Source organism: Colobus angolensis, unplaced genomic scaffold (assembly GCF_000951035.1).
Source record: "Colobus angolensis palliatus isolate OR3802 unplaced genomic scaffold, Cang.pa_1.0 Scaffold245, whole genome shotgun sequence".
Classification (NCBI taxonomy): Eukaryota; Metazoa; Chordata; class Mammalia; order Primates; family Cercopithecidae; genus Colobus; species Colobus angolensis.
In genome coordinates, this window is record NW_012115655.1 from 1,456,085 (window position 1) to 1,480,459 (window position 24,375).

Below are 24,375 nucleotides of genomic sequence, written 5' to 3' on the forward strand. Positions count from 1 at the left end.
TAAAAATACAAAAATTAGCCGGGCATGGTGGCAGGCACCTGTAATCCCAGCTACTCAGGAGGCTGAGGCAGGAGAATCGCTTGAACCTGGGAGGCAGAGGTTGCAGTGAACCGAGATTGTGCCACTGCACTCCAGCCTGGACGGCAAGAGTGAAATTCCGTCTCAAAACAAAAAGGGCAACTAAGGAGCAACCCGGATTCAGCCACCATATGGCTGGAAAGTCACTATTACAGAAATGAAAGGACAACAATAGTTTCTGACCACTGAATATTGACCACTGACCACTGACCACACTGCAGGCCGACCACATGAAGTCCCTACCATGCATCTAACTCATTTAATCTTCACAGGGTCTCTGTGAGGTAGGAATTATTATCTCTGCTTTACAGATGAGGGGGACCATATTCAGAAAGGCTAAGAAACGTGACTAGGGTCATACAGCTGGTACTTGTTAGAGCCAAGATTTTAATCCATCCCTATCTGACTCCAAAGCCTGTGTTCTCGTCACCTTCCAACCACCTGGCCTCTCCACATGTGCCTGCAAAGAAATGTACAGTGAAACCTCCAAATTGAAGCTTATATTTTTAGTTTATATACCTCCTGCTCAAGATAAATAGTCATCAAAATCTCCAAAGTAATAAAGAAAGCGTGAGGGAAAAATGGCTAAAATCCAGTACTCTGATCACAAGCCCATCTGGGATCTTTCAGATGCTGAAAATTCCAGAAGGCTGGATAGTCAAGTTGCAGCTTAGAAGTTGCGATTCAGAAATCTTTATTGAAATAACAGTTTATTCCCCCCCCCCGAGGACTCTACTGGTATAACAGATGAGAGATGAGAGTGCCTACTAGGGAAGAAAATGGCAAGAAAACGAGTGATCTTACTCTATCAGGGAATCTAGAACAAACCCACAGATGATCCATAGGGATGGAGTGTGTGTATGGGGACGTGGGCCAGATGAAACAAGAAAGGCAGAAAGTTAATGGTTGTTGAAATTGAATGATGGACACTTGGAGTTCATTGTGCCAATCTATCCACTTCTGTGTGTGTTTGAAAATCTCACACATGTACACAAAGCCATGACCCTCCAACTAGATGACATCCTTAGATGTTAATGGCCTGGGTTCCATGCCTTCTTAGACATAGCACCCTTATAGGGAGAGGTCAAGGCTGAAATCTGGTGGTTCCTATCCAGGATAGGGGAACACCCTATCCTGGTGTGTTCCCTGCTAGCTCCTCAGCAAGGGTCTCAGTATGCTCCCACAGTCAAAACCTGGCCACAAATTCTGCTTTTATAGAAGACCTTCTATAAATGGTTTAAACTACTGTTTTTCAGAATCAGGAAGGAGCATTCAAAAGACTGCTAAACCCTCAAACTAGAACAAGATAAAGAACAGGCTGAATCAGCATGTGACAGGAGCCTGGTTAGTGAGCTGACTCTGAGGTTACTTGTGAGGATGATGTCACTGTGTGGAATAAGGAAGCTGGCAACATCCCAGAGCCAGTGTGTGGCTGTGCTGGGAGGGAGTTGGCCCCTTGGTGCCGAGGAAAGGACAAACCCCAAGCAGATATTTGTCAGATTGTGGCCAGACACAGTCTTGTTCCTTTAACACTTTAAAGGACAAATGGAAAGATTAGCCAAACCCTAATCATCTGAAGAAGCCATGCCTCTGAGAAGTATGAGGGAAGATATATTGAAAACTATCTCAGTTATGGTGAGACAGCTTTGTTTGATTGACCCAAAGGCAGAGACACAGGTGTACTGCATCCTTCAGGAAGCAAGTTTAGAAACAAGATCTGCAAGTCACAGGATGTGACAGGTCTGCAAATCCTGCAAGTCACAGGTCATCCACAGTGGGCTAGTCTAGTTGCTTCCAGAACGTTGCCCATGAAAGGTGGGTCATGGGTTCACAGAGCATTCCTGTGTTCCATAACCATAGGTTTCATCCCTAGCTCAGGTCAGCAACTTTTGAAGCATATACCAACGACCACAAGTTCAAGGAGGTGGGCAGAAGACAGAATGTGATGCAGTCATGCAGATCCATCACCACTATTCGAAACACAGTCCACAGCGCCTTCCAAGGGCTTTCTGTTCCACTGAGAATAAAATTCAAATCCTCACAAAAGATCTCAGGGTGCAACAGGACCACCACCTGGCCTCTGCTCATCTCTGTCCCCTCATTTCCTCCTGGCCCACCTGCTCTAGCAATGTTCCTTGAACTCACCAAGCTCATTCCCACTTTAAGACCTTTGCACCCACAACTCCCTAAGTCTTTGCATGATTACACAGACCGAACAGATCTCAGATCAAAGGTCGTCTTCTCAGGCCTTTCCAGACCATGCTAGCTAAAGTAGCATCCCCAGTCACTTTCTATTATATTTTGTTTTCTTTTTTATATCACTTGTTACTATCTGATGTTATTATTAATTTGATTGCTTTTTAGTGAACCGTCTCTCTCCAGTAGAACGTAAGCTCCATGAGGGCAGAGTCTGGACTGTCTGGCTCACCACTGCATCCATGGAACCTAGGATAAGGAATACCTGTTGATGAATAAATAACCCTCCGGATAGGTCAGTAGTCACTTTCATATATATACGAAGGCATTTTTATTGATGAGGCACTTTTTCTTAATATATGAATAAGCAAAAAATATAGTACCTATATTCAGTAAAAAATTCTTTTGAAAAAACTAAAAGGGTTACAAGATTGGGGCTGTCCTGAAGAATCTAAGACATACAGTCATCATAGATATGAAATTCACCTTTTCCGTTGTTTGAGAAATGTTCCTGATGACTCGTGTGTCTTCGGCACTAGTCTATCTGACAAATGGTCACTGGTAAGAGAACGAGCACTCGCTAGGGAGGGACGGGATTCCTGAATGGGGATCTGGATACACAGGTGGGTTTGTGTGTTCATGCATGTGCACAAGCACCTGCAGCTCAGAATCTACAACCGACAGCTCTTAGAGTCAGTGTAGCCTTAGTATACTTTGTTTTGTATCCTTTAGGGGTGTGTGCCTCCAACTGTAATGTACAAGTCAATCACCTGGGGATCTTCTTAAAATGCAGATTCCAATTCCAGGGTGGGGTCTGAGATTTTATATTTCTAATTAGCGCTTACTCAGGTGACATCTGTGCTGCTGGCCAGAGGCTCACACTTTGGCACATCTCTAGTACTGCAAAATTGCCATCTGAGAAACATGCCTCCAGATTAGCTAAGAAAGGAAGCGCTAACCATAGGGGACTTGGTTCCCAAGACCCAAAAATATAAAGAACCTAATTTTAAACAAGCAGAAAGGAACTTGTATGGAAAGAGATGACTCCGCTTTCTTCATTTGTAATAAAACAAATTTGTAAATACTTAAAATGTAATCGCTTCTAAATGCTGACTTGTGTGCAGATCTGGGACACTGTTTAATTCCAGTATGGGATTGTAAAATACATATTCTTTTACAAGTTTCATATTTACAACTCCTGGGACATGAGAAAGGAGAAAGCTTTGCCAATTCTGTGTAGCAATGGAACTAATGTGGACCAGTTTCCCCCATCTAACTGTCCTGCTCCAGGTATAAAACTAGTCATTTTTTTTTCCTGGTTTCCCCTTTGAAAGTTTCCCATCTACTACCAACCCCACAACCCCCAGCCCCTTAGTCCAGGCTCTAGGGAGGAGCTCAAGCTGATTGGTGAGACTCTGAGATAATTGTTCTGGTGAGTGATGAACCTGCTGTGACCTTCTCCCACTTGGTTGCCGACCATGTAAGAGGACAGGGCTGGTCCAGAGTCCTCACCCCACCTGAGCGTCCAACCGCAACTATATGTTCAGTGGCTTTAATAGGACTCTGTGCTGCCTGTATCATTCACAGCAGTTGTTAATGTGCAACTCTCCTTGGGATCCTGGGGTGACTGAAGGGCAGGACTGGGCATTCCTGTGTCCTTTAGCAACCTTCCAATAGCAATGACTGGACATGATCCATCACCGTCCACAGCAACCTCCTTCCCAGTACACAAAAATGTCAGAAAGCAAACCTGGCTTTTTTCCTCCAGTTTTTTGTGTTCCTTAAGAAGCTGCTCCACGTGCATCACGCTGTCTCCAATGCCTGTAAACTCTGCTTGTTCTTCCAGCAAATTATCCAGGGTAAACTTAGCCTACAAGAAACATTAGAACAGTCCAGAAGTAAACCAACACTCACTCACCTGAAGGTATAGGTTTGTTATGCTTCAAGAAAACTCAAAATTCCAAAGAGGATTCAAGACTTGTATATATCTATATATGTTAAAAAAATTTTTTTTTGCAGCTCACTAACTTTCAAATTAAGCTGGGGGTGCAGAATTCACCTGTAGTTGAACTATTAGAACTATAATCAACCAATTATCAATCAAAAAGGAAGATAGCTGGGTCCAGTGGCTCATGCCTATAATCCCAGCACTTTGGGAGGCTGAGGTGGAGGATTATTTGTGCTTAGAAGTTTGAGACCAGCCTGGGCAACATAGGGAGACCTTGTCTCTGCAAAAATATTAAAAAATTATCTGGGCCGGGTGCGGTGGCTCACGCCTATAATCCCAGCACTTCGAGAGGCCGAGGCAGGCGGATCACAGAGGTCAGGAGATCAAGACCATCATGGCTAACATGGTGAAACCCCATCTCTCCTAAAAATACAAAAATTAGCTGAGTGTGGTGGCGGGCACCTGTAGTCCCAGCTACTTGGGAGTCTGAGGCAGGAGAATCCCTTGAACCAGGGAGGCAGAGGTTACAGTGAGCTGAGATTGCACCACTGCACACCAGCCTGGGCAACAGAGTGAGAAAAAAAAAAAATTATCTAGTGTGATGGTGGGGCATTGTCTGTAGTTCCAGCTACTTGGGAGGCTGAGGTGGGAGGATAGTTTGAGCCCAGAAGATCAAAGCTGCAGTGAGCCATGGTTGCACCACTGCACTCTGGCCGGAGTGACAGAATAAGACCCTGTTTCAAAAAAAAGCAAGATAAACCATCGCTGAAATGCCATGTACTGCAACAAGAAAATGGGATTCTAGAACACCTTTACTCCACTGAAAAAGTGAGAAGGGGGTTGGAGGGGGTGGTCTGTAAAGAAGCAAGGAGATAAGGAGAAAGCTGGATTAGGGAAAAGAGGGAAACCCCATACCAAAGAGTGAGGAGGGAGAGAAAACCAGAGGTCACGGTAGCAGAAAAGAAAGTTATATTAAACAAGAAAAGAATACCTTACAAAAGTTGTGCTCAAAATGCTGTAGTTGTAGGCATTGGTTAAGCTTCAAATGATGACTGGACCAAAACTGACTAAAGGCTTTTTCTGTTTCATCCAGTTGAATTAATAACCTTTCAAGAAAGAATAAGAAAGTGGTGTTAGGTTAGCATTCATTTCCACAGGCATCCATAGAGGCCTATGGGTAGAACACCTGTGTCTTCGGTCAGTGGTATCAATTGCGACCATCTCCTTATTATGAAAGCATGTGTCACCTATGCCTTTCTTCTGGCTCAGTAGGCTTTGCACCTTTCATTTTCCAATCAGGACACCCACAGTGCAGGCAGCAACTTCACTTCAGAGGCAGCTGCTGTGCTTTAGAATGTGCTCCAGCTGATCTTACCTTCATGCCTTCTTTCTTTCTACCTGAGACACACGAATATAAAGCACAGCTCCAAGCCAAACTGTTATTTGGAAATGAAGCCTAATAAATACTACCCTCTCCCTCAAAATCCTAGGGTGGGAGCATGTCATAGACACCGAAGAGCGGGGAATGGAATGCTCATAAAAAGATCTCCATACGTGGATGCCAGATGGATGTGATCTTTTTTCCTTTGTTGTCTCAAATATTCTTCTTCTTCCTTGGCCCCACCAAGACCCAATATTGGCTGTTCCAATCTGCTCTTGGTTGCTCCAGAACATCTAGGTCTATATATTCTCTCCTGAAAAGGCAGATTCCACCTCACTCACTCACCTTTCCATGGTAGTTACATTCTCAAGTTGATTGAGATTGAGTGTGCTGTTGGGACATTTGGTGGCTGGTTCTTGGATGCATGACAGCAATGTGGCCCCCTGCTTTCCAAGTAATTTCAGCTCATCCTAGAAAATAAAAGTAGTCTCTCTTAGAAGGAATTAGAAAAAACAAATTCTTGGTAGAATTCGGGTGAAGAGGTAGATCAGTACATTTTTCACTTAGGAAATTAAATGCTGATGAAGTCAAGATGCAGCTTTAAAATTAATCAATTAACTTATCCTTGATAGGTAACACACCAACATGATACAAAATTCAAAATATCTGAAAGGGTATACACCAAAAAAAGTATATTTTTCCTCTTCAAAATCAACATCTGCTTTTTGTATCTCTCAAGCTACTGTTGTAAATTAAAAGAAAAACTAGTTAATACAACCTAGTTTTAATCCAAGACAGTGACCAGAAACAAGAAAATGATAGATATGGAATGTTGAATGCTAGAAACTACCGAGCAATAATAACATAATAACTGCTAGTTGATCAAAAAATACTTCGGTTGGTCTCATCAATAAACACCTGCCTCTCCCTCCACCTGCCAACCAACTGTGGCCTTGTTTAATTATTTAAGTTTGGCAGATATGGGCAGCAATTTCAGTTTAACATGGAAAGATTCGTACTTCCAAGCCAACCCCCCATTCTGCTTTTTTAACACAAAGACTTAGTGCTATGCAGTTGTGGAAGGCTACTTCCTTCAGCCAACAGCTGTAGTCCTTTCTTTGGACAGTGCAGGTCATCTCTCATTGCCCTGAGTCTTACCCATAAAGAAAGCCCGGGCTGCAAAACAAAAGTGGCAGAGCCTGACCTAAATTCTGTGCTTGGGAATTATGGGTTTGATTCCTGAGTCAGAGGAGGCTGGTTTGGTATGCCCTTGAACATTAGAACAGGCCCATAGTTCTAAAACAAACCAAGAGATCACCTCTGCACACATAAACACTGAGTCACTTCCTCTAGGCCCAGCCACCTCTGTGGTCTTCACACAGCCTAGAGCTCATTCCCTATGGGAAGAGTTTTAGACTTCCCCACTCTGATCACACAGAAGTCCTGGACCCTCTCAAGCTCATACCTTTGTTGTGTCCCATCCTACTCCAGAATTTCCCCTGGAAGGGTTACATGGCCATACCCATCCTCAAACCTGGCCCTGGGTCTGGCTGATGATGGACTTGGCTTCTGTGAGCTAGCCCTTCAGGGTTCTTTGGACACATCCTCTGGCTCTGCACACTCCAAACAGTGCCCCACATTAGCCACGTGGCTGGCACTCTTGCCTGGGAATCAGGCATATCTCTTCTCTTCCATTCTCATGTGTCAGTCCTCATTTCTTATCTCATCAATGCTCATTAAGTATTTGTAGGTTGGATAAATTAATAACAGCCTAAAAGAAGTCAGGTTGCAGATGGATAAAGACAAATTAGATATGATGGAAAAAATGTACTCCTAAGTCAGTGTCTTAGCCATTCTCTCATCCCACCCACTAAAGAGGGTCGTGGCTTTTCCCACTCATTTTCTTAACTGCTGCTGAGCTTCCAGCAACACACACACACACACACACACACACACATACACACACACACATCCATATGTGATGAAGAGTTGGGAAGAAAGGTAGAGAGGCTAAAGGAGAAGCGCCATATTGGTGTGGCAGAAGGAGACACTGGAGGGGGAAGCTGGGAAGAGGGATACACCCGAAGTGTGGCAGAGCATGAAGAAAGTGTGTCAGACAGGGAAGGTGAATCTTCACAAGTGATGTCACACACTGTATATCCCCTTTACACTGTTTAAAAAGGATACAAGCAAAAATTGTGACCTAGTGACTGCTTTGGGATTCAACCACATGGTCAACTTGAGTAGGGTTACAAAAATCTGTCACGAACACAGATGGAAAGATGGAGCAACTATGGTACTTAGAAAGGGTAAGGGGAAGTTGCTCAGCCTAAAACTGGAGTTTCAGCTTCCATGGAAAGAAAATAACCTTTCTGGGTATTTAATTTTTTTACTGCCTGCACTCAGGCTGGAGGAGGAACTCGGCACTGTCTTCCAGAACATGTGTTTAAGTTCATGCTCCCTTTTGTAGAGTCTCCTTTTCCCTGTGCTGACAGGGTCCTGCTGGTGGCAGGGTGAGGACTGCTTGTAAACTGAGAGATAGCTCATTGCCTACCAAAGTTCCCTTTCCTCAGAAAATGGGAGCCCCACCACCACCTTGGAACAGGATCCAACTGGCAGACGAGGTGGAGGTGCTGTTGTGCATGTGCTCTGAGCACTTGCTCGGACTCTCCTTGATGGGTGGAAAGGCACACAGCAGAAACGATGGGTAGCTGAGTCCTGTCTGCTTGTCTCATTCATCCGGAGCTCAGCTCTCTCAGGGAAGGCTAAAGCTGCTTGTGTTTACAAGACTTGCTCTTCCTTTCTGTCCCTCAGATGAGAGAGAAATCACAGCGAAAATAAGGTTTCAAATTTAGTATGAAGCCCAAGGTGCCCACGATTTGATTGGACAGAAAATAGCACTTACTGAAGTCAGGAGCACTCTTTGATTGTAAGAACAGATTCAGGCCCAAGCTGTGGCTCAGGCTGGAGGAAAGAATTTATGTTTCTGGGGAAGAGCCTTTTTTAAAGTTATCAGTTTGCTTAAAAGTTTGATACGATTGTTCCACTGTGGATGTTTTGAGATTTTTTTCTGTGTGAACTGATTGGCTTAATATACTGAAGGGCCAAAAGAAAAGAGGTTCTACTGGAAGACTATTTTGAACAAAATAGTAACAACTCCCTAGAGAAATAGCAAGTGAGACTGAAAACCTCTCCAACTCAATGGCTCTCGTATTCTGTTTGATTGTAGAGGCGACCAGACGCATATACCTAAGATATCTCTTAAAGATCCCAGGAGAAAGGAATTCAAGAAATCAAGCCAAATCCCCTAAGCTGTGTTAGCTGTTTAGGAAAAAACACTCTCCAGGCTGGGAGAAAACGGTAAATCACATGCTACAACTTTTATAGCTATTTAAATAACTACAAAAGTTCACTGTACTGAAGAATGGATCTTATAATAGTTTTTCACTTTTCTAGCTGGAAAAGAAATTATTTAATGACATATAGAATCTTTGATTAAAAGATAGGTAAAAGACCAGTAAGGGTAAAATAAAATATGCATAAATAACCACAAAAACTACTAAGTTACTAATACAAGTTTAAACAGTATCTCTTTTTTTCTTTTCTTTCTTTCTTTTTTTTTTTTTTGAGACGGAATTTCACTCTTGTTGCCCAGGCTGGAGTGCAATGGTGTGATCTCGGCTCACTGCAACCTCCGCCTCCCAGGTTCAAGCGATTCTCCTGCCTCAGCCTCCCGAGTAGCTGGGATTACAGGCATGCGCCACCATGCCCGGGTAATTTTGTATTTTTAGTAGAGATGGGGTTTCTCCATGTTGGTCAGGCTGGTCTCAAACTCTTGACCTCACGTGATCCACCCGCCTTGGCCTCCCAAAGTGCTGGTATTACAGGTGTGACCCACCGTGCCCGGCCAGTACCTCTTTTTTTTCTAATATAAACCATTTCTCTCTTTAAGTCATTTTTGGATGAGAAAGAGGAAAAATGTAACTCTAGTTTAATGATTTTGGTATTCATGCTTCTAAGCTACAAGATAAGGAATCAAATTTGAATTGGGACAATAATCAGTAATCACAAAAAGGCCTTAAGAAATTATCTGTATTTTTTGTTTGTTTGGTGTTTTGGTTTTTTTGTTTTGTTTTGTTTTGTTTTGTTTTTGAGACAGAGTTTCACTCTTGTTGCCTAGGCTGGAGTGTAATGGAGTGATTTTGGCTCACCGCAACCTCTGCCTCCCGAGTTCAAGTGATCCTCCTGCCTTACCCTCCCAAGTAGCTGGGATTACAGGCGCCAGCCACCATGCCCGGCTAATTTTTGTATTTTTAGTACAGACAGGGATTCACCATGTTAGCAAGGTTGGTCTCGAACTCCTGATCTCAGGTGATCCACCCCCACTCGGCCTCCCAAAGTGCTGGAATTATAGGCTTGAGCCACTGTGCCCAGCCTGTGTTGTCTTTTAAAGGATGTTAATTAATATTACTTGGTAAAATAAAGATAATAATATTTTAAATCCAAATTCACTTAATATTCTTAATCGAGGTAAACACCTGGACAAATTAAATCGCTTTCAGAATTTTGTCTTAAAATAATTTCAGGTCTTCACCATGACTTTAGGGTAGCATGGAATATAAATGCAAGCATTTCTTTTACTAAAAGGTCAATTAAATGGAACCTTCTAATTTCCTTTCACTTGCCTTACAGCTTGGATAGGGGGTGTTTAACCAAATTAACATAATAGAGTATAAATGTCAAATAATACTTCTAACTATGTGGCCTCCAAGGTTACTCCACTCCATAACCTGAGAGAAGTCTTAGCCTCCTTTGCTCAGAGCCGCCTGTTGTAATTCTGAGAACAGCTGGTTAGCATGCATAAGGAAATCCTCTTACTCCATCCTGGAAACTGGTTCTTTCCCACCTGTTTACCTCTGCAGAACTCTTTGCCTGTGTAGAGAAATACAGAACACCCACTCATCTGCCTTCCCTGTCCCCACCCCTCTGCCTTGCCACCAGCACATACAGCAAGACCTGACTGGCTGGTTTTCACCCCTAGTAATGTGTCCTTATCTCAAATCCAAATGTTTTAACCTTTTCTCCAGAGACCTTCCTGACTGATCACATTGTCATCCTGGTGATTCTGCTCTTCGACCTCTCCACACCCTTCAGGGATGGAGGCAAAGAATGCACTGTGCTCATGAGCCCTAGGCACAGAGCTCAGTTTCACAGTCCTTGGTGCGCTGGGTGTCCTTCCCATGACACCCCTTTGTATCAACAGGACCACTCTGCAGACTCCTTTTGGTCAGGAACTACCTTAGGGCCTGTGCAACTGCAAACTCCTTCCTAGCACACTTCACAGAGGCACCTAGGCCCTGCTTTCTGCAACTCGCACCTCCTAAGAATCATGTGAACTTAAGCCAGTAGGTTTGGAAAAGCAAAGGCCACGCTTCTCAGAGGCATTTTCAGGGAAAATTTTCAGGATGTCATCAGGATTTTACAATTTCAGTCCAGATTTTGGTTTGTTTTGTTTTTCTGTTTGTTTGTCTGTTTTTTGAGACAGAGTCTCACTCTGTCACCCAGGCTGGAGTGGAGTGGCATGATCTTGGCTCACCGAAACCTCTGCCTCCTGGGTTCAAGCGATTCTCCTGCCTCAGCCTTCCGAGTAGCTGGGATAATAGGCGCCTGCCACCAAACCCAGCTAATTTTTGTGTTTTTAGTAGAGTTTTAGTTTCACCATATTGTCCAGGCTGGTCTTGAATTCCTGAGCTCAGGTGATCTGCCCACCTCAGCCTCCCAAAGTGCTGGGATTACAGGTGTGAGCCACTGGGCCCAGCCCAGTCCAGATATTTTGATTATTCACAGTAATCTTCGGAATATATTTTTCTCTTTCACTGCTGTTGTTGTTTTGAGATGGAGTCTCACTCTGTCACCCAGGACAGAGTGCAGTGGCAAGATCTTGGCTCACTGCAACCTCCGCCTCCCAGGTTCAAGCAATTCGCTCACCTCAGCCTCCTGAGTAGCTGGGATTACAGGCGCCTGCCATCAAGCCTGGCTAATTTTTATGTTTTTAGTAGATATGGGGTTTCACCATGTTGGCCAGGCTGGTCTCCAACTCCTGACCTCAGGTGATCCACCCACCTTGGCCTCCCAAAGTGCTGAGATTACAGATGTGAGCCACCACTCCCGTTCATCTCTTTTTGAATAACAATCTCCTTAAAGACCGAATTTAACAGTGTTCCCTGGCACATGAAAACATTAATTTGCCTCAATTACTAGACTCTGAGACTCTCCTAACTAGACTATGTGTTCGCTGAGGTTGCCTTTTTGGTTTTCCTGGCAAGTAGTGGTGGGTGCTCAATAAATGTTGAATAAGTGAACAAATCAACCATCTAGCAAAGCGTTTTTGCAATTTTTTGGTCACAGATACAATAGTTCAACTCTTCCCAAGTTCCGTGAGGCCAAGACACATACACTGACCGTCCAATCCTCATTTTGCTGCCCTATTGAAAACTGGGCTTCTGTGAAATAATGGGATTGGTCTGTGCTTCTCAAGGTAGAAAGGTGCCAACACTCATCCAGGGAGAAGCCCCAGGAAGATTTCCCTGTACTACATGACTAAAAGAACCTGCCAAGCTCCCTTTCCTCAGCAGGTTCTGACGTGCTTTTATGAATCATTTAATAGGTGCCTCTCCTTCAACCCAGGTCAGGGCACCTTCCGTAGTCCTTTTTCTCAAATTCATCCCCAAATGAAAAGACACACTTCTGAGAAAGTGAAGCAGTAAGTCAGCTTATTAGTCTGCCCCAAAACTTTACAACCACTGCTGGAAAGCTTATATTTCAAAAGCCAGCCCCTATCCCCTGCAATTTCAGCATGTTCTGTCTCGCTCTGTCCTGAGCAGGATCACAGGAGTGCAACCCTTGAAAGGGTGCTCACATGCCTCAGCTCACCCAGACAAAGCTGGAAAAGCCCTTCTCTGTGCTGCTTCCCACTGTCCTTCACTCACCACTCAGTCTCAAGAGACTTCTTTCATTACAAACTGCCTGTCTGGAAGGTTTAAGATGATCAATGGCTTCCAAGTCACTAAAGAAGAAGGAAAATGAGGGCTTAACTGTTAATTTGGCTACCAGCTCTCTCCAAGAGGCAGGTATACCTGCTGGCACAGACGCTAGAATCTGAGAGGCCACTGACCGCTCACCTGCAGCTTGTCCCACTGCCTTGTGTGGGACATGAGAAGGTCTTCAGTGGATAGCATGCTTCTGGGCAGCTCTGTTGTGGCCAGGCAGGCCCCAAACGTCTGCAGCATCTGGGCAGTGGTCTTCAAGGTCAAGGCAAAGTTTTCGATGGCCTGGAAGGTCAGATAATTATAACAATGTGGAGAGATTAACATTCACCAACATGCTGTCTTGATGGAAAGACAACAGATTTAGTTGACAAAATGAGTGAATTACCTGACTTTGGAAATGGTATAGAGGACCTGATCCTGATAGGGAGATTAAAAAGAGGCTGGTTTTAGTCTCAGTGCTGCTACTGGTTGACCAAATGACTTTGGATAAGTCACCTCTTTACATTGAATGTCAGTTTATTTATTTATAAAATAAAGTGATTGAGCCACATGATCTTTAAGATTCCTTTGAGTTCTAACTTTCTGAGTCTCTCGTTCAAAGAGGTGACACCCATAAAATGCACTGTCACACACAAAAGAATCTATATACCTCACTTATAAAACAATATGTACTGTACATGTGTGGTTATATTATTCCTAGTTATATATACAGGCAAATCTCAGAGATATTGTGGGTTTGGTTCTAGGCCACTGCAATGAAGCCAACGTTACAATAAAGTGAGTCACAAAAATTCTTTTGTGTCCCAGTGCAAAGGGAAATTATGTTTACAGTATACTGTAGTCTACTAAGTGTGCAATAGCATTATGTCAGAAATTCCACATACCTGAATTTAAAAATACTTTATTGTTAAAAAATTGCTAACAATCTTCTGGGCCTTCATCAAATCACAATCTTTTTGCCACTGGAGGGTCTTGCCTCAATATGGAGGGCTGCTGACTGATCAGGGTGATGATTGCTGAAGGCTGGAATGGCAGTGGCAATTTCTTAAGACAACAGTGAAATTGTCACATGAATTGACTTCTTTTCATGATTTCTCTGGAGCATGCAATACTGTTTGATAGCAGTTCACCCACAATAGAACTTCTTTCAAAATTGGAGTTAATCTTCTCAAACTCTGCCACTGCTTTGTAGACTAAGTTTATGGAATATTCTAAATCCTTTGTTGTCATTTCAACAGTGTTCACATCATCATCCCCAGAAAGATGAAGAAATCACTTATTTGCTCATCCGTAAAAAACAGCACCTCATTCATTCAAGCTTTATCATGAGGTTGCAGTAATGCAGTCACATCTTCAGGCTCCACTTCTAATTCCAGTTCTCTTGCTATTTCCACCACACCTGCAGTTACTTCCCCCACTAAAGTCTGGAACCCCTCAAAGTCATCCATGAGGGTGGGAATCAGCTTCTCTCAAACTCCTGTTAATATTGATAGTTTGACTTCCTCCCATGAATCACTAATGTTCTTAAAGACATCCAGAATGATGAATCCTTTCCAGAAGGTTTGCAATTTGCTCTACTCACACTAATCAGAGGAATCACTATACATGGCAGGTATAGCTTCACAAAATGTGTTTCTTAAATAGCAAAACTGAAAGTTGAAATTGTTCTTTGATCCACAAGCTGCAGAATAGATGTTGTGTTAGCAGGCATGAAAACAACATTCAACTCCGTGCACATCTCCATCAGAGCTCTCAGGTGACCAGGTGCATCGCCAAAAAGCAGTAATATTTTGAAAGGATCTTTTTGTCTAAGCAGTAGGTCTCAAAAGGTGGCTTAAAATATGCAGTTAACCATGCTGTAAACAGAAGTGCTGCCATCCAGGCTCTGTTGTTCTATTTCTAGGGCACAGGCAGAGTACATTTAGCATCATTCTTAAAGGCCCTAGGATTTTTGGAGTGGTAAATGAGCATTGGCTTCCATTTAAGGTCACCAGCTGAATTAGCCCCTAACAAGAGAGTCAGCCTGTCCTTTTAAGCTTTGAAGTCAGGCATTCACTTCTCTTCTCTAGTTATGGAAGTCTTAGATGGCATCTTCTTCCAATAGAAAGCTGTTTCATTTACATTGAAAATCTGTTGTTGAGTGTAGCCACTTTTTCTTTTTCTTTCTTTCTTTCTTTTTTTTTTTTTTTTTTGAGATGGAGTTTTGCTCTTGTTGCTCGGGCTGGAGTGCAATGGCGTGATCTCAGCTCACTGCAACCTCCGCCTACTGGGTTCAAGTGATTCTCCTGCCTCAGCCTCCTGAGTAGCTGGGATTACAGGCAACCGCCACCACGCCCAGCTAATGTTTCATATATTTAGTAGAGACAGGGTTCACCATATTGTCCAGGCTGTTTTTGAATCCCTGAGCTCAGGTGATCTGCCTGCCTCAGCCTCCCAAAGTGCTGGGATTACAGGCGTGAGCCACTGCACCCAGCTGAGTATAGCCACTTTCATCAATGATCTTAGCTAGATCTTCTCGATAACTTGCTGCAGCTTCTCTATCAGCACCTTGCACTTGTATGTTACAGAGAAGAATTCCTCCCTCAAACCTCACAAACCAACCCCTGCTGGCTTTAGGCTTTTCTTCTGCAGCTTCTTCACCTCTCTCAACCTTAATAGAATTGAAGAGAGTTAGGGCCTTGCTTCCGATTAGGCTTTGGCTTAAAGAAATGTTGTGGGTGGTTTGATACTCTATCCAGGCCCAGACCACTAAAACTTTCTCCGTATCAGCAAAGAAGGCTATTTGCTTTCTTACCGTTCATGTATTCGCTGGAGTAGCATTTTTAGTTTCCTTCAAGAACTTTTCCTTTGCATTCACAACTAGGCGAACTGGCTAGGCTAAGAGGCCTAGCTTTCTGCCCATCTCAACTTTTGACATGCCTTCCTCATTAAGGTTAATCATTTCAAGCTTTTGATTTAAAGTAAGACACACCATTCTTCCTTTCACTTGAATACTTAGAGTTCATTGTAAGGTAATTAATTGCCCTAATTTCAATATTGTTCTGTCTTAGAGAGTAGGGAGGCCCAGGAGAGGGAGAAAGACAGCTGAGGACCAGTTGGTGGAGCAGTCAGAACACACACAACATATATCCATTAAGTTCACTGTCTTACATGAATGCAGTTTTTGACACCCCAAAACAATTACAATAGTAACACCAAAGATTGCTGACCACAGGTCACTGTTACAAATATAACAATTGGCCAGGCATGGTGGCTCACATCTGTAATCCCAGAATTTTGGGAGGCCGAGGCGGGCAGATCACTTGAGGTCAGGAGTTCGAGACCAGCCTGGCCAAGTGAAATCTTGTCTCTACTAAAAATACAAAAATTAGCTGGGCATGGTGGCGCATGCCTGTAATCCCAGTTACTCAGGAGGCTGAAGCAGGAGAATTGCTTGAACCTGGGAGGCTGAGGTTGCAGTGAGCTGAGATCACACCATTGTACTCCAGTCTGGGTGACAGAGCAAGACTCTGTCTCAAAAAAAGAAAAAGAAAAAGAAACAAAAATAACAATAATAAACTTTGAAATATTGCAAGAATTGCCAAAATTTGTCAGAGAGGCAGGAAGTGAGCACATACTGTTGGAAAAATGGTGCCGATAGAGTTGTTCAACACAAAGTTGCCATGAAACTTCAATTTTAAAAAATTGCAAATCTGCGAAGCCCACTAATGTGAAGCATAATAAAATGAGACATGACTGTATATGTGTGTATATAAAACATATACACAGAACAAGTAAAAGGCATGTAAAGAATATCGCTGGTCTTTCAATACTAGTTGTATTTTTTAAAGTTCACTAAAAAATGTTTAGCACATGCACAACCACAAACCATGGCTACATACTAGGCCAGGGATGGCCTATAACAAAAACAAATGGGTAATTTATAAGCAACAGAAATTGAGTTCTCACAGTTACAGTTCTGGAAGTTGGGAAGTTCAAGATCAAGGCCCTAGCAGATTTGGTGTCTGGGGGAGGTCTGTTTCTCATAAAGGACGGCTTCTGTGCCCTCACAGGGCAGAGGGGGCATGACAGCTCTCTTTAACCTCTTTTGCAAGGGCACTAACTCCATTTATGATGCCACAGCCTTCATGACTTAATACATCCCAAAAGGCTCCTCCTCTTAATGCTATCACATTGGGTTCCGACATGTGAATTTTGAGGGGACACTAACATTCAAGCCATGACAATGAATTTTGATCTCACGTTTTCCTCAATATTACTGAAACTCCTAACTTAGCATAACAATCACCAATATCAGTAGGTAGGGAAAAGTAAAATACTATATACCAGGTGCTTTCACAGATAATACATCACTTATTCCCCACATCAAACTTTCAGGAGGCTTTTGTTAGTCCGGGGTTTCTCAGCATTGGCTCTTCACACTTTGGGCCAGATGATGCTTTGTTGTGGGAGGCTGTCTTGAGCATTGTAAGGTGTTCAGCACAGTCCCTGACGACCCACTAGATACCAGTTAACTTTCCCCACTAAGTTATGACTACAAAAAAGTCGAAAGATATTGACAAATGTAGGGGGCAGGCAAAATTATCCCCCGTAGAGCAATACTGTGTTAGTCCCATTTTAACAGAGGAAGAGAAAAGCTCAGAAATGCTTAGAAACTCACCTGACATAGACTATATGCTATTGTGACAATGTTTTCAAACTGGTTTCATCTTTGACTTTGACTTTAGATCCAGGGTACATGTGCAGGTTTGTTACATGGGTATACTGCATGATGCTGAGGTTTGGGGTACAGTTGATCCTGTCACCCAGATAGTGAGCGTCATACCCAATAGTTCTACAATCCTTGTCCCCCTCCCACCTCTCACCTATGGTAGTCAACGAGGGGTGATAATATTTAAATGTAGCTTCTACTGAATACGTAGCTTCTACATATTCTACATTACATGGGTGTCAATATGTCTGTACCTTAGAATCATCTGGGGAGTTCTGTGGCATGTTAATGTCTAAGACCCATCCCAGATGAAGTAAATTAGTTTCTCTGAGGTATAACAGGCTATTGGTGTTTCTGGAAACTTCCCAGGTGCATTCGAAGGTAAGTGTCCCAAAACCCCCACACCAGGAGATGCAATAGGGTAACGCAGTCAACAGGAGAAACCCCAGCCTTCGCCCTTCCACGCTCCTTCTTCCCCAGCCTGTGCCTGAGAAATCCCAACCACCCCAAGGTCAAGCAGTCACAGGGTGACCTCCCAGCAGTTGATGTTTAACTCCGCCACTCCATCCTCCGGAAAACAAGGAGAGACAGTGAAAAGCATGTGTCAGCTGGTACTCACAGTGCGGTGATTTACCCACTGTCCGTGGCGATATTCCAAAGTCCCCCCTAATTCCCGGGTCAGTTGGCTTTTGTCGATGTAGCCATGAAGGTCAGAGACAGAGTTTACCATGATAATCTGTAAGGTAAAAGGATAATTAAACATATTCCTCATTGATCATTAAATAAGAGTTCATTTAGATTCTATTCTTATCATAATTATATCTTCTATTATTATTTAAATGATACTTCAACCTTGCCTTATCAGGCATTTATATTTAAAAATGGATACAGCCAAGCACAGTGGCTCATGCCTGTAATCTCAGCACTTTGCAAGGTGGAGGTGGGAGAATTATTTGAGGCCTGGAGTTTGAGACCAGCCAGAGCAACATAACAAGACCCCATCACTAGAAAAATTAAAAAAAAAAAATTAGCCGGGCATGGTGGCATGCACCTGTGGCCCCAGCTACTCAGGTGGCTAAGTCAGGAGGATTGCTTGGGCCTGGGAGGTTAAGGTTGCAGTGAGCAGTGATCGCACCATGGCACTCTAGCCTGGGTCACAGAACAAGACCCTATCTCAAAAAAAAAAAAAAAAAGTTACTATATCCAGCAGGGAAATATTTTAAAGTCTCTTCCATTTTTCCCTTTTGAATGAGAAATACCAAAGTGTGGTATAGCCTGTGACGAAATGTTGACTTGGCTCAGGGAGCGCAGTTCCAGGCTACCTAGAAGTCAGGCCTCACTTTATGTGAATTTTCAGTCAAAAGTTCCCAAGCTAAGGTACTTTCAGCCCCCAAAATCAAGTGTTGTGCTATGGCCTGAAAGTCTACCATGAGAAGCCCAATCAAAGGTGGTTGTCAAAATCTAATCAGAATACAGGGAAACACACAGAGTATGCATTGAAAAGACTTCACTACACTAATGCGCGCCGATGAAGAATATTGATGTGCCCCTACTTTAGCTTGCACAGAGGGGATCTGGAGATAACAGGGCGTTGGGGTTTATAAACTAGCAGTTCTGTTTATGAGCAAACACCCACACATGCAGAGAAAGCTGACGCATCCCAAATTGCCCCTTTCTATTCCTTGGTAGTAGTTCTGGCCTGGGTGTGGTTCTGGCTCACTCAGTGACTGTATCACACCCTCTGCTCACTCCTAAGTGGGACAAGCACTCCTCCTCACGCCTATCTCTGAAACACATCTTTGAAACCTTTAACTGTGACATTATATTTTTTCACTCCCTGTTGATTATTTTGAAAATTAACTCTCAGTCAGAGGACATAAGAATATGGACTTTCTTCTATTATTATAAAGTATTAGTCAAGGAATGAATTCAGTTTGGAATGAGAATATAAATTAGAGCCCAGCCAGGTGCAGTGGTTTGCACTTGTAATCTCAGCTACTCAGGAGGCTGAGGCAGGAGGACTCCTTGGGCGCAGGAATTTGAGGCTCCAATGAGCTGTGATCGCATCACTGCACTCCAGACTGGGTGATAAAGCGAGACCCCATCTCTTAAAAAAAAAAATCATGGCCCAAAGTCTACAGGTCAAAATTATGCAACAAAACTGATTTATTCTTTCAACAGATATATATTGAACTACTAAAAAAAAGTGCCAGGTACTGAGGGATAATACTGTAAACAAGACAGACCTTGTTCTGGAGAGACTCAGGCTCCATGGGATTTGATTACTACCTATCACCACCTTAACCTTGTCAGGCCCCACGTCTTTCTCCTCCACTTCTGAAAACAGTTCGGGGCTTTTAAAATTTATCTTTATAATATGAGAATGGATAAAAACCTGAATCTATCTGTGCCTTTTCCGCCTAAAAATTTTAAACCACTTATGGGAGTTTTTAAAAGGTTTTTATTCTTTCTAAAATTAGAAATCTTAGGACAGGTCGTTAGAAATTATCAAGCTAAAAATATACTTTGCTTCTTGGAATATGAGTTACCAGGATAATAATCGACATTTAAAAAAATACCCAATGTGCAACATTGTATTAGGCAAAAGTAACCTTGCACAGGGTCTGGAGTTTCAGAAACCTATCCTGCCAGGTTGCATATTTTCTGTACCATTAGGGAGGTGTGATATCCCACACTTGCCAAAACTCTGCTTTCTCATCTTAAGTTTTAGATGACCAAGAGGAATTTTAAGTTGAAAGTGAAAAGTGAAAATTAAAAACAAAGGATTATATTAAAAGAATCAATACTGTTAAGTATTGATCTGTAGAGTCAAAGCAATTCCATAATCAAAATCCCAGCCGACTTTTTATAGAAATTAACAAACTGATTCTAAAATTCATATAGAAATGGGAGGCCGAGACGGGCGCATCACGAGGTCAGGAGATCGAGACCATCCTGGCTAACACAGTGAAACCCCGTCTCTACTAAAAAACACAAAAAAACTAGCCGGGCGAGGTGGCGGGCGCCTGTAGTCCCAGCTACTCCGGAGGCTGAGGCAGGAGAATGGCGTGAACCCGGGAGGCGGAGCTTGCAGTGAGCTGAGATCCGGCCACTGCACTCCAGCCTGGGCGACAGAGCGAGACTCTGTCTCAAAAAAAAAAAAAAAAAAAAAAAAAAAAAAAAAAAGAAAAGAAATGCAAAAGACACAGAATAGGTAAAACAATTTTGTAAAAGAGGAAAAAAGTTCGATGATTCACATAAGTTTTGTCAATTTCAAAACTTACAAAATTGTAGTAAAGAAGAGTGTGGTAATGGCAAAGGATGAACAAATAGATCAATGGAAAAAAAATAGCAAGTCCTGATAGACCCACACAAATAGGATCAATTGATTTTTTTAAACTTTTTATCCTGTGAAGAGGCTGGGCACAGTGACTCACGCCTGTAATCCCAGCACTTTGAGAGGCGGGGGCGGGCGGATCAACTGTGGTCAAGAGTTTGAGACTAGCCTGGCCAACATGGCAAAACCCCGTCTCTACTAAAAATACAAAAATTAGCCGGGCGTGGTGGTGGGCGCCTTTAATGCCAGCTGCTTGGGAGGCTGAGGCAGAAGAATCGCTTGAATTCGGGAAGCGGAGGTTGCAGTGAGCCAAGATTACACCATTGTACTCCAGCCTAGGCAATGAGAGTGAAACTCTGTCTCAAAAAACAAACAAACAAACAAACAAAACAAACCACAAACCTTTTTATCCTGCGAAGTAACTATAGATTCACAGGAAGTTGCAAAGATAATTATAGATTAATAGGAAGTTACAAAGGCAGTACAGAGAGGTCCTAGGCACCTTTCACCCTCAATGGTTACATCTTACATAATTACAGTACAATACCAAGACCAGGAATTTGATATGCTTATAATGTGTGTGTAGCTCTGTCATTTTCCCACATGGTGTTTCCTGTACCCACCAGGACAAGCAAGATGCAAAACTGTCCATCGCCACAAAGACCTCCCTTGTGCCGCACCTTTCGGTCAACTCCCACCCTCAACATCCCTCCGTGAACTCCGGCAAACACTAATCTGATTTTTTTACAAAGGTGCAAAGGTAATTCAATGGAGAAATAATTCTATTTAGACAAATGGTGCTGAAACAACCAGACATTCATATGTAAAAATAAGAACCTTCATCCATACCTATGAAAGTAGTCAGAATCAAAACAGAGACACTAGTATTAAAAAAATAAATAAATAGGCCGGGCGCAGTAGCTCACGCCTGTAACCCCAGCATTTTGGGAGGCTGAGGCGGGCAGATCATGAGGTCAGGAGTTCCAGACCAGCCTGATCCACGTCTGTAATCCCGGCATTTTGGGAGGCCGAGGCGGGCAGATCACGAGGTCAGGAGTTCCAGACCAGCCTGACCAACATGGTGAAATCCTGTCTCTACTAAAAATACAAAAATTAGCAGGGCGTGGTGGCCCATGCCTGTAATCCTATCTACTCGGGAGGCTGAAGCAGGAGAATCGCTTGAACCCAGGAGGCGGAGGTTGCAGTGAGCCAAGATTGCACCATCGCGCTCCAATCTGGGTGACAAGAGTCTAAAAAAAAAAATAGATAATAAACCTAACAAATAGGCCAGGGAAGACTGCAAAGAAAGGGTTTTCACACTTGTATGCCTGATAACAAAACTATCACAAAAGACTTCAAAAACCACAGCCGTGCACACAGGCCATTGCAACATTTAACTGTCTGTCCAATTTCCGATTGGCAACACTCTTGTTATTTTGTAGCCAGAAATAATGATCTCAAAACAATTATGTAATGCTCCTCAAGTTCCCTTTAAAAACCTTTGTCTCGGCCGGGCCCGGTGGCTCAAGCCTGTAATCCCAGCTACACGGGAGGCTGAGGCAGGAGAATGGCGTGAACCCGGGAGGCGGAGCTTGCAGTGAGCTGAGATTAGGTCACTGCACTCCAGCCGGGGCGACAGACCGAGACTCCGTCTCAAAAAAAAAAAAAAAAAACCTTTGTCTCACTCTACCTTCCTGAATAAGCACATAGTTTACTATGACACACATATTCCCGTTTCAATGCCCTATTCCTGAATAAATATTGTTTCCTTTTAGACAGCCTCTCCCTGTCTGTTATTTAGGCTGACATATCTCACATCTTAATACGAAAATTAACTCAAAATGGATCATAGATGTAAACATGAAACATTAAACTTGGAAGAAAATGTAGAAGAAAACTGTGGTATAATAAGAAATTTATTTAGACTTTATCCCTGGCTCCTGGTACAGAGTTCCTAAAATCCTTATAATTTCTTAAGTGATAGGAGTATCTTTTGTTGTTTATAAGAAGCCCGTTTGGTCACACCTGAGTTTACACTAATGAGGTGACTCAGGCTGGGAACACTAGATAGCCGCTGGACAGAGCTGGTTTCCAGAAAAAAACAAGTGATTATAGTTTGGAATTTTCAGCCCCACTCACTGACCTCTAGGAAGGAGAGGATTAAGCTCTATAAAAACTCTAGAGGAGCTCCCAGGCTGGTGAATACACCAGGGTATTGGAAGAGTGGTATGCTGGAGACAGCTGGGAAGCTCTGTGTACCCCACATACCTTGCCATATGCATCTCACTCATCTGGCTGTTCCTGAGTTGTATCCTTTATAATAAACCAGTAAACATAAGTAAAGTGTTTCCCTAAGTTCTGTGAGTCATTCTAGTAAATTATAGAACCCCAGGACGAGGCTGTCAGAACCCCCCAAATCCATAGCTAGTAGGTCAGAAGTATAGGACACCCAGACTTAAAATTAGCATTAGCATCTGAAGTGGGGACAGTCTTGAGGGAATGAGCCCTTAACTTGTGGGATCTGATGATAACTTCAGTGTCTGAATTGAATTGTAGAACACCTGACTGGTGTCTAGGCAGTTGGAGAACTGCTTGGTGTGGGGGGAAAAAAAAAAAAGACCCACACATTAGGTGTCAGAAGTGTTGTCTGAGTAGAGAAAGTGTTTTCTCAGAGAAATTTTTGGAGAAATCTTTGGGTTAGGCAAAGAGTTCTGTGATATCACACCAAAAGCATAACCCATAAAAGAAAAGCTGATAAATTGGACTTCATCCAAATTAAACATTTGCTCTGCAAAAGACACTGTTTAGAGAACGAAAATCCAACCTAAAAACTCAGAGAAAATATTTGCAAGTCATATATCTGACAGTGACTTATATCCAGAACATAAAAAGAACTCTCAAAACCCAACAATGAGAAAACAAAAACCCAATTAAAAAAGGGCAAAAGATTTGAACAGAAGCATCACCAAAGAACATACACAGATGGAAAACAAATACATGAAAAGAGACTCAATATCATGAATCATTAGGAAATAGCAAATTAAAACCACAGTGAGATACCACAACATGCCTACTAAATGACTAATTAGAAAAAATACCCTCGTTTTTGAAAAGGTGGTAAGAGTATGAAGTAGCTGGAATCCACATACATTGCTGGTGGGAATGCAAAATGATAGAGCCACTTGGCAAAAATGGTTTGGCAGTTTCTTTTAAAGTTAAACATAAACCTACTCTGTGGCCCAGCAAAAACATGTATGTGAATGTTTATAGCAGCTTTATCTTTTTTTTTTTTTTTTTTTTGAGATGGCATCTTGCTCTGTCACCCAGGCTGGAGTGCAGTGGCATGATCTCGGCTCACTGCAACCTCCACCTCAGCAATTCTCCTGCCTCAGCCTCCAAAGTAGCCGCGACTACAGCCACCCCTCACCATGATCAGCTAATTTTTTGTATTTTTAGTAGAGATGGGGTTTCACCAATTTGGCCAGGCTGGTCTCAAACTCCTGACTCAAGTGATCCACCCACCTCAGCCTCCCAAAGTTTTGGGATTACAGGTGTGAGCCACCGCCTTTGGCTGCAGCTTTATTCTTAATCACTAAAAACTAGAAACAACTCAAATGTTTTTTCCTGGTGAATGGTGAATGGATAAACTGGCACCTCTACAATGTGAGATAATAT

At 42.8% G+C, this 24,375-nt stretch overlaps 1 protein-coding gene across 2 annotated transcripts in view; it reads right to left on the reverse strand.

Moving 5' to 3' along the window:
• MCF2L2 (MCF.2 cell line derived transforming sequence-like 2) overlaps window positions 1-24,375 on the reverse strand; it is a 242,044-nt gene that overhangs the window by 117,158 nt on the left and 100,511 nt on the right. For both annotated transcript variants that reach the window (XM_011945800.1, XM_011945799.1), the window contains exons 6-10: window positions 17,983-18,099; window positions 12,785-12,934; window positions 5,949-6,073; window positions 5,214-5,328; window positions 4,025-4,144 (exon numbers count right to left, since the gene is read on the reverse strand). In XM_011945800.1, the coding sequence (XP_011801190.1) occupies window positions 4,025-4,144; window positions 5,214-5,328; window positions 5,949-6,073; window positions 12,785-12,934; window positions 17,983-18,099 (627 nt within the window). The remainder of the gene's footprint in view (window positions 1-4,024; window positions 4,145-5,213; window positions 5,329-5,948; window positions 6,074-12,784; window positions 12,935-17,982; window positions 18,100-24,375) is intronic.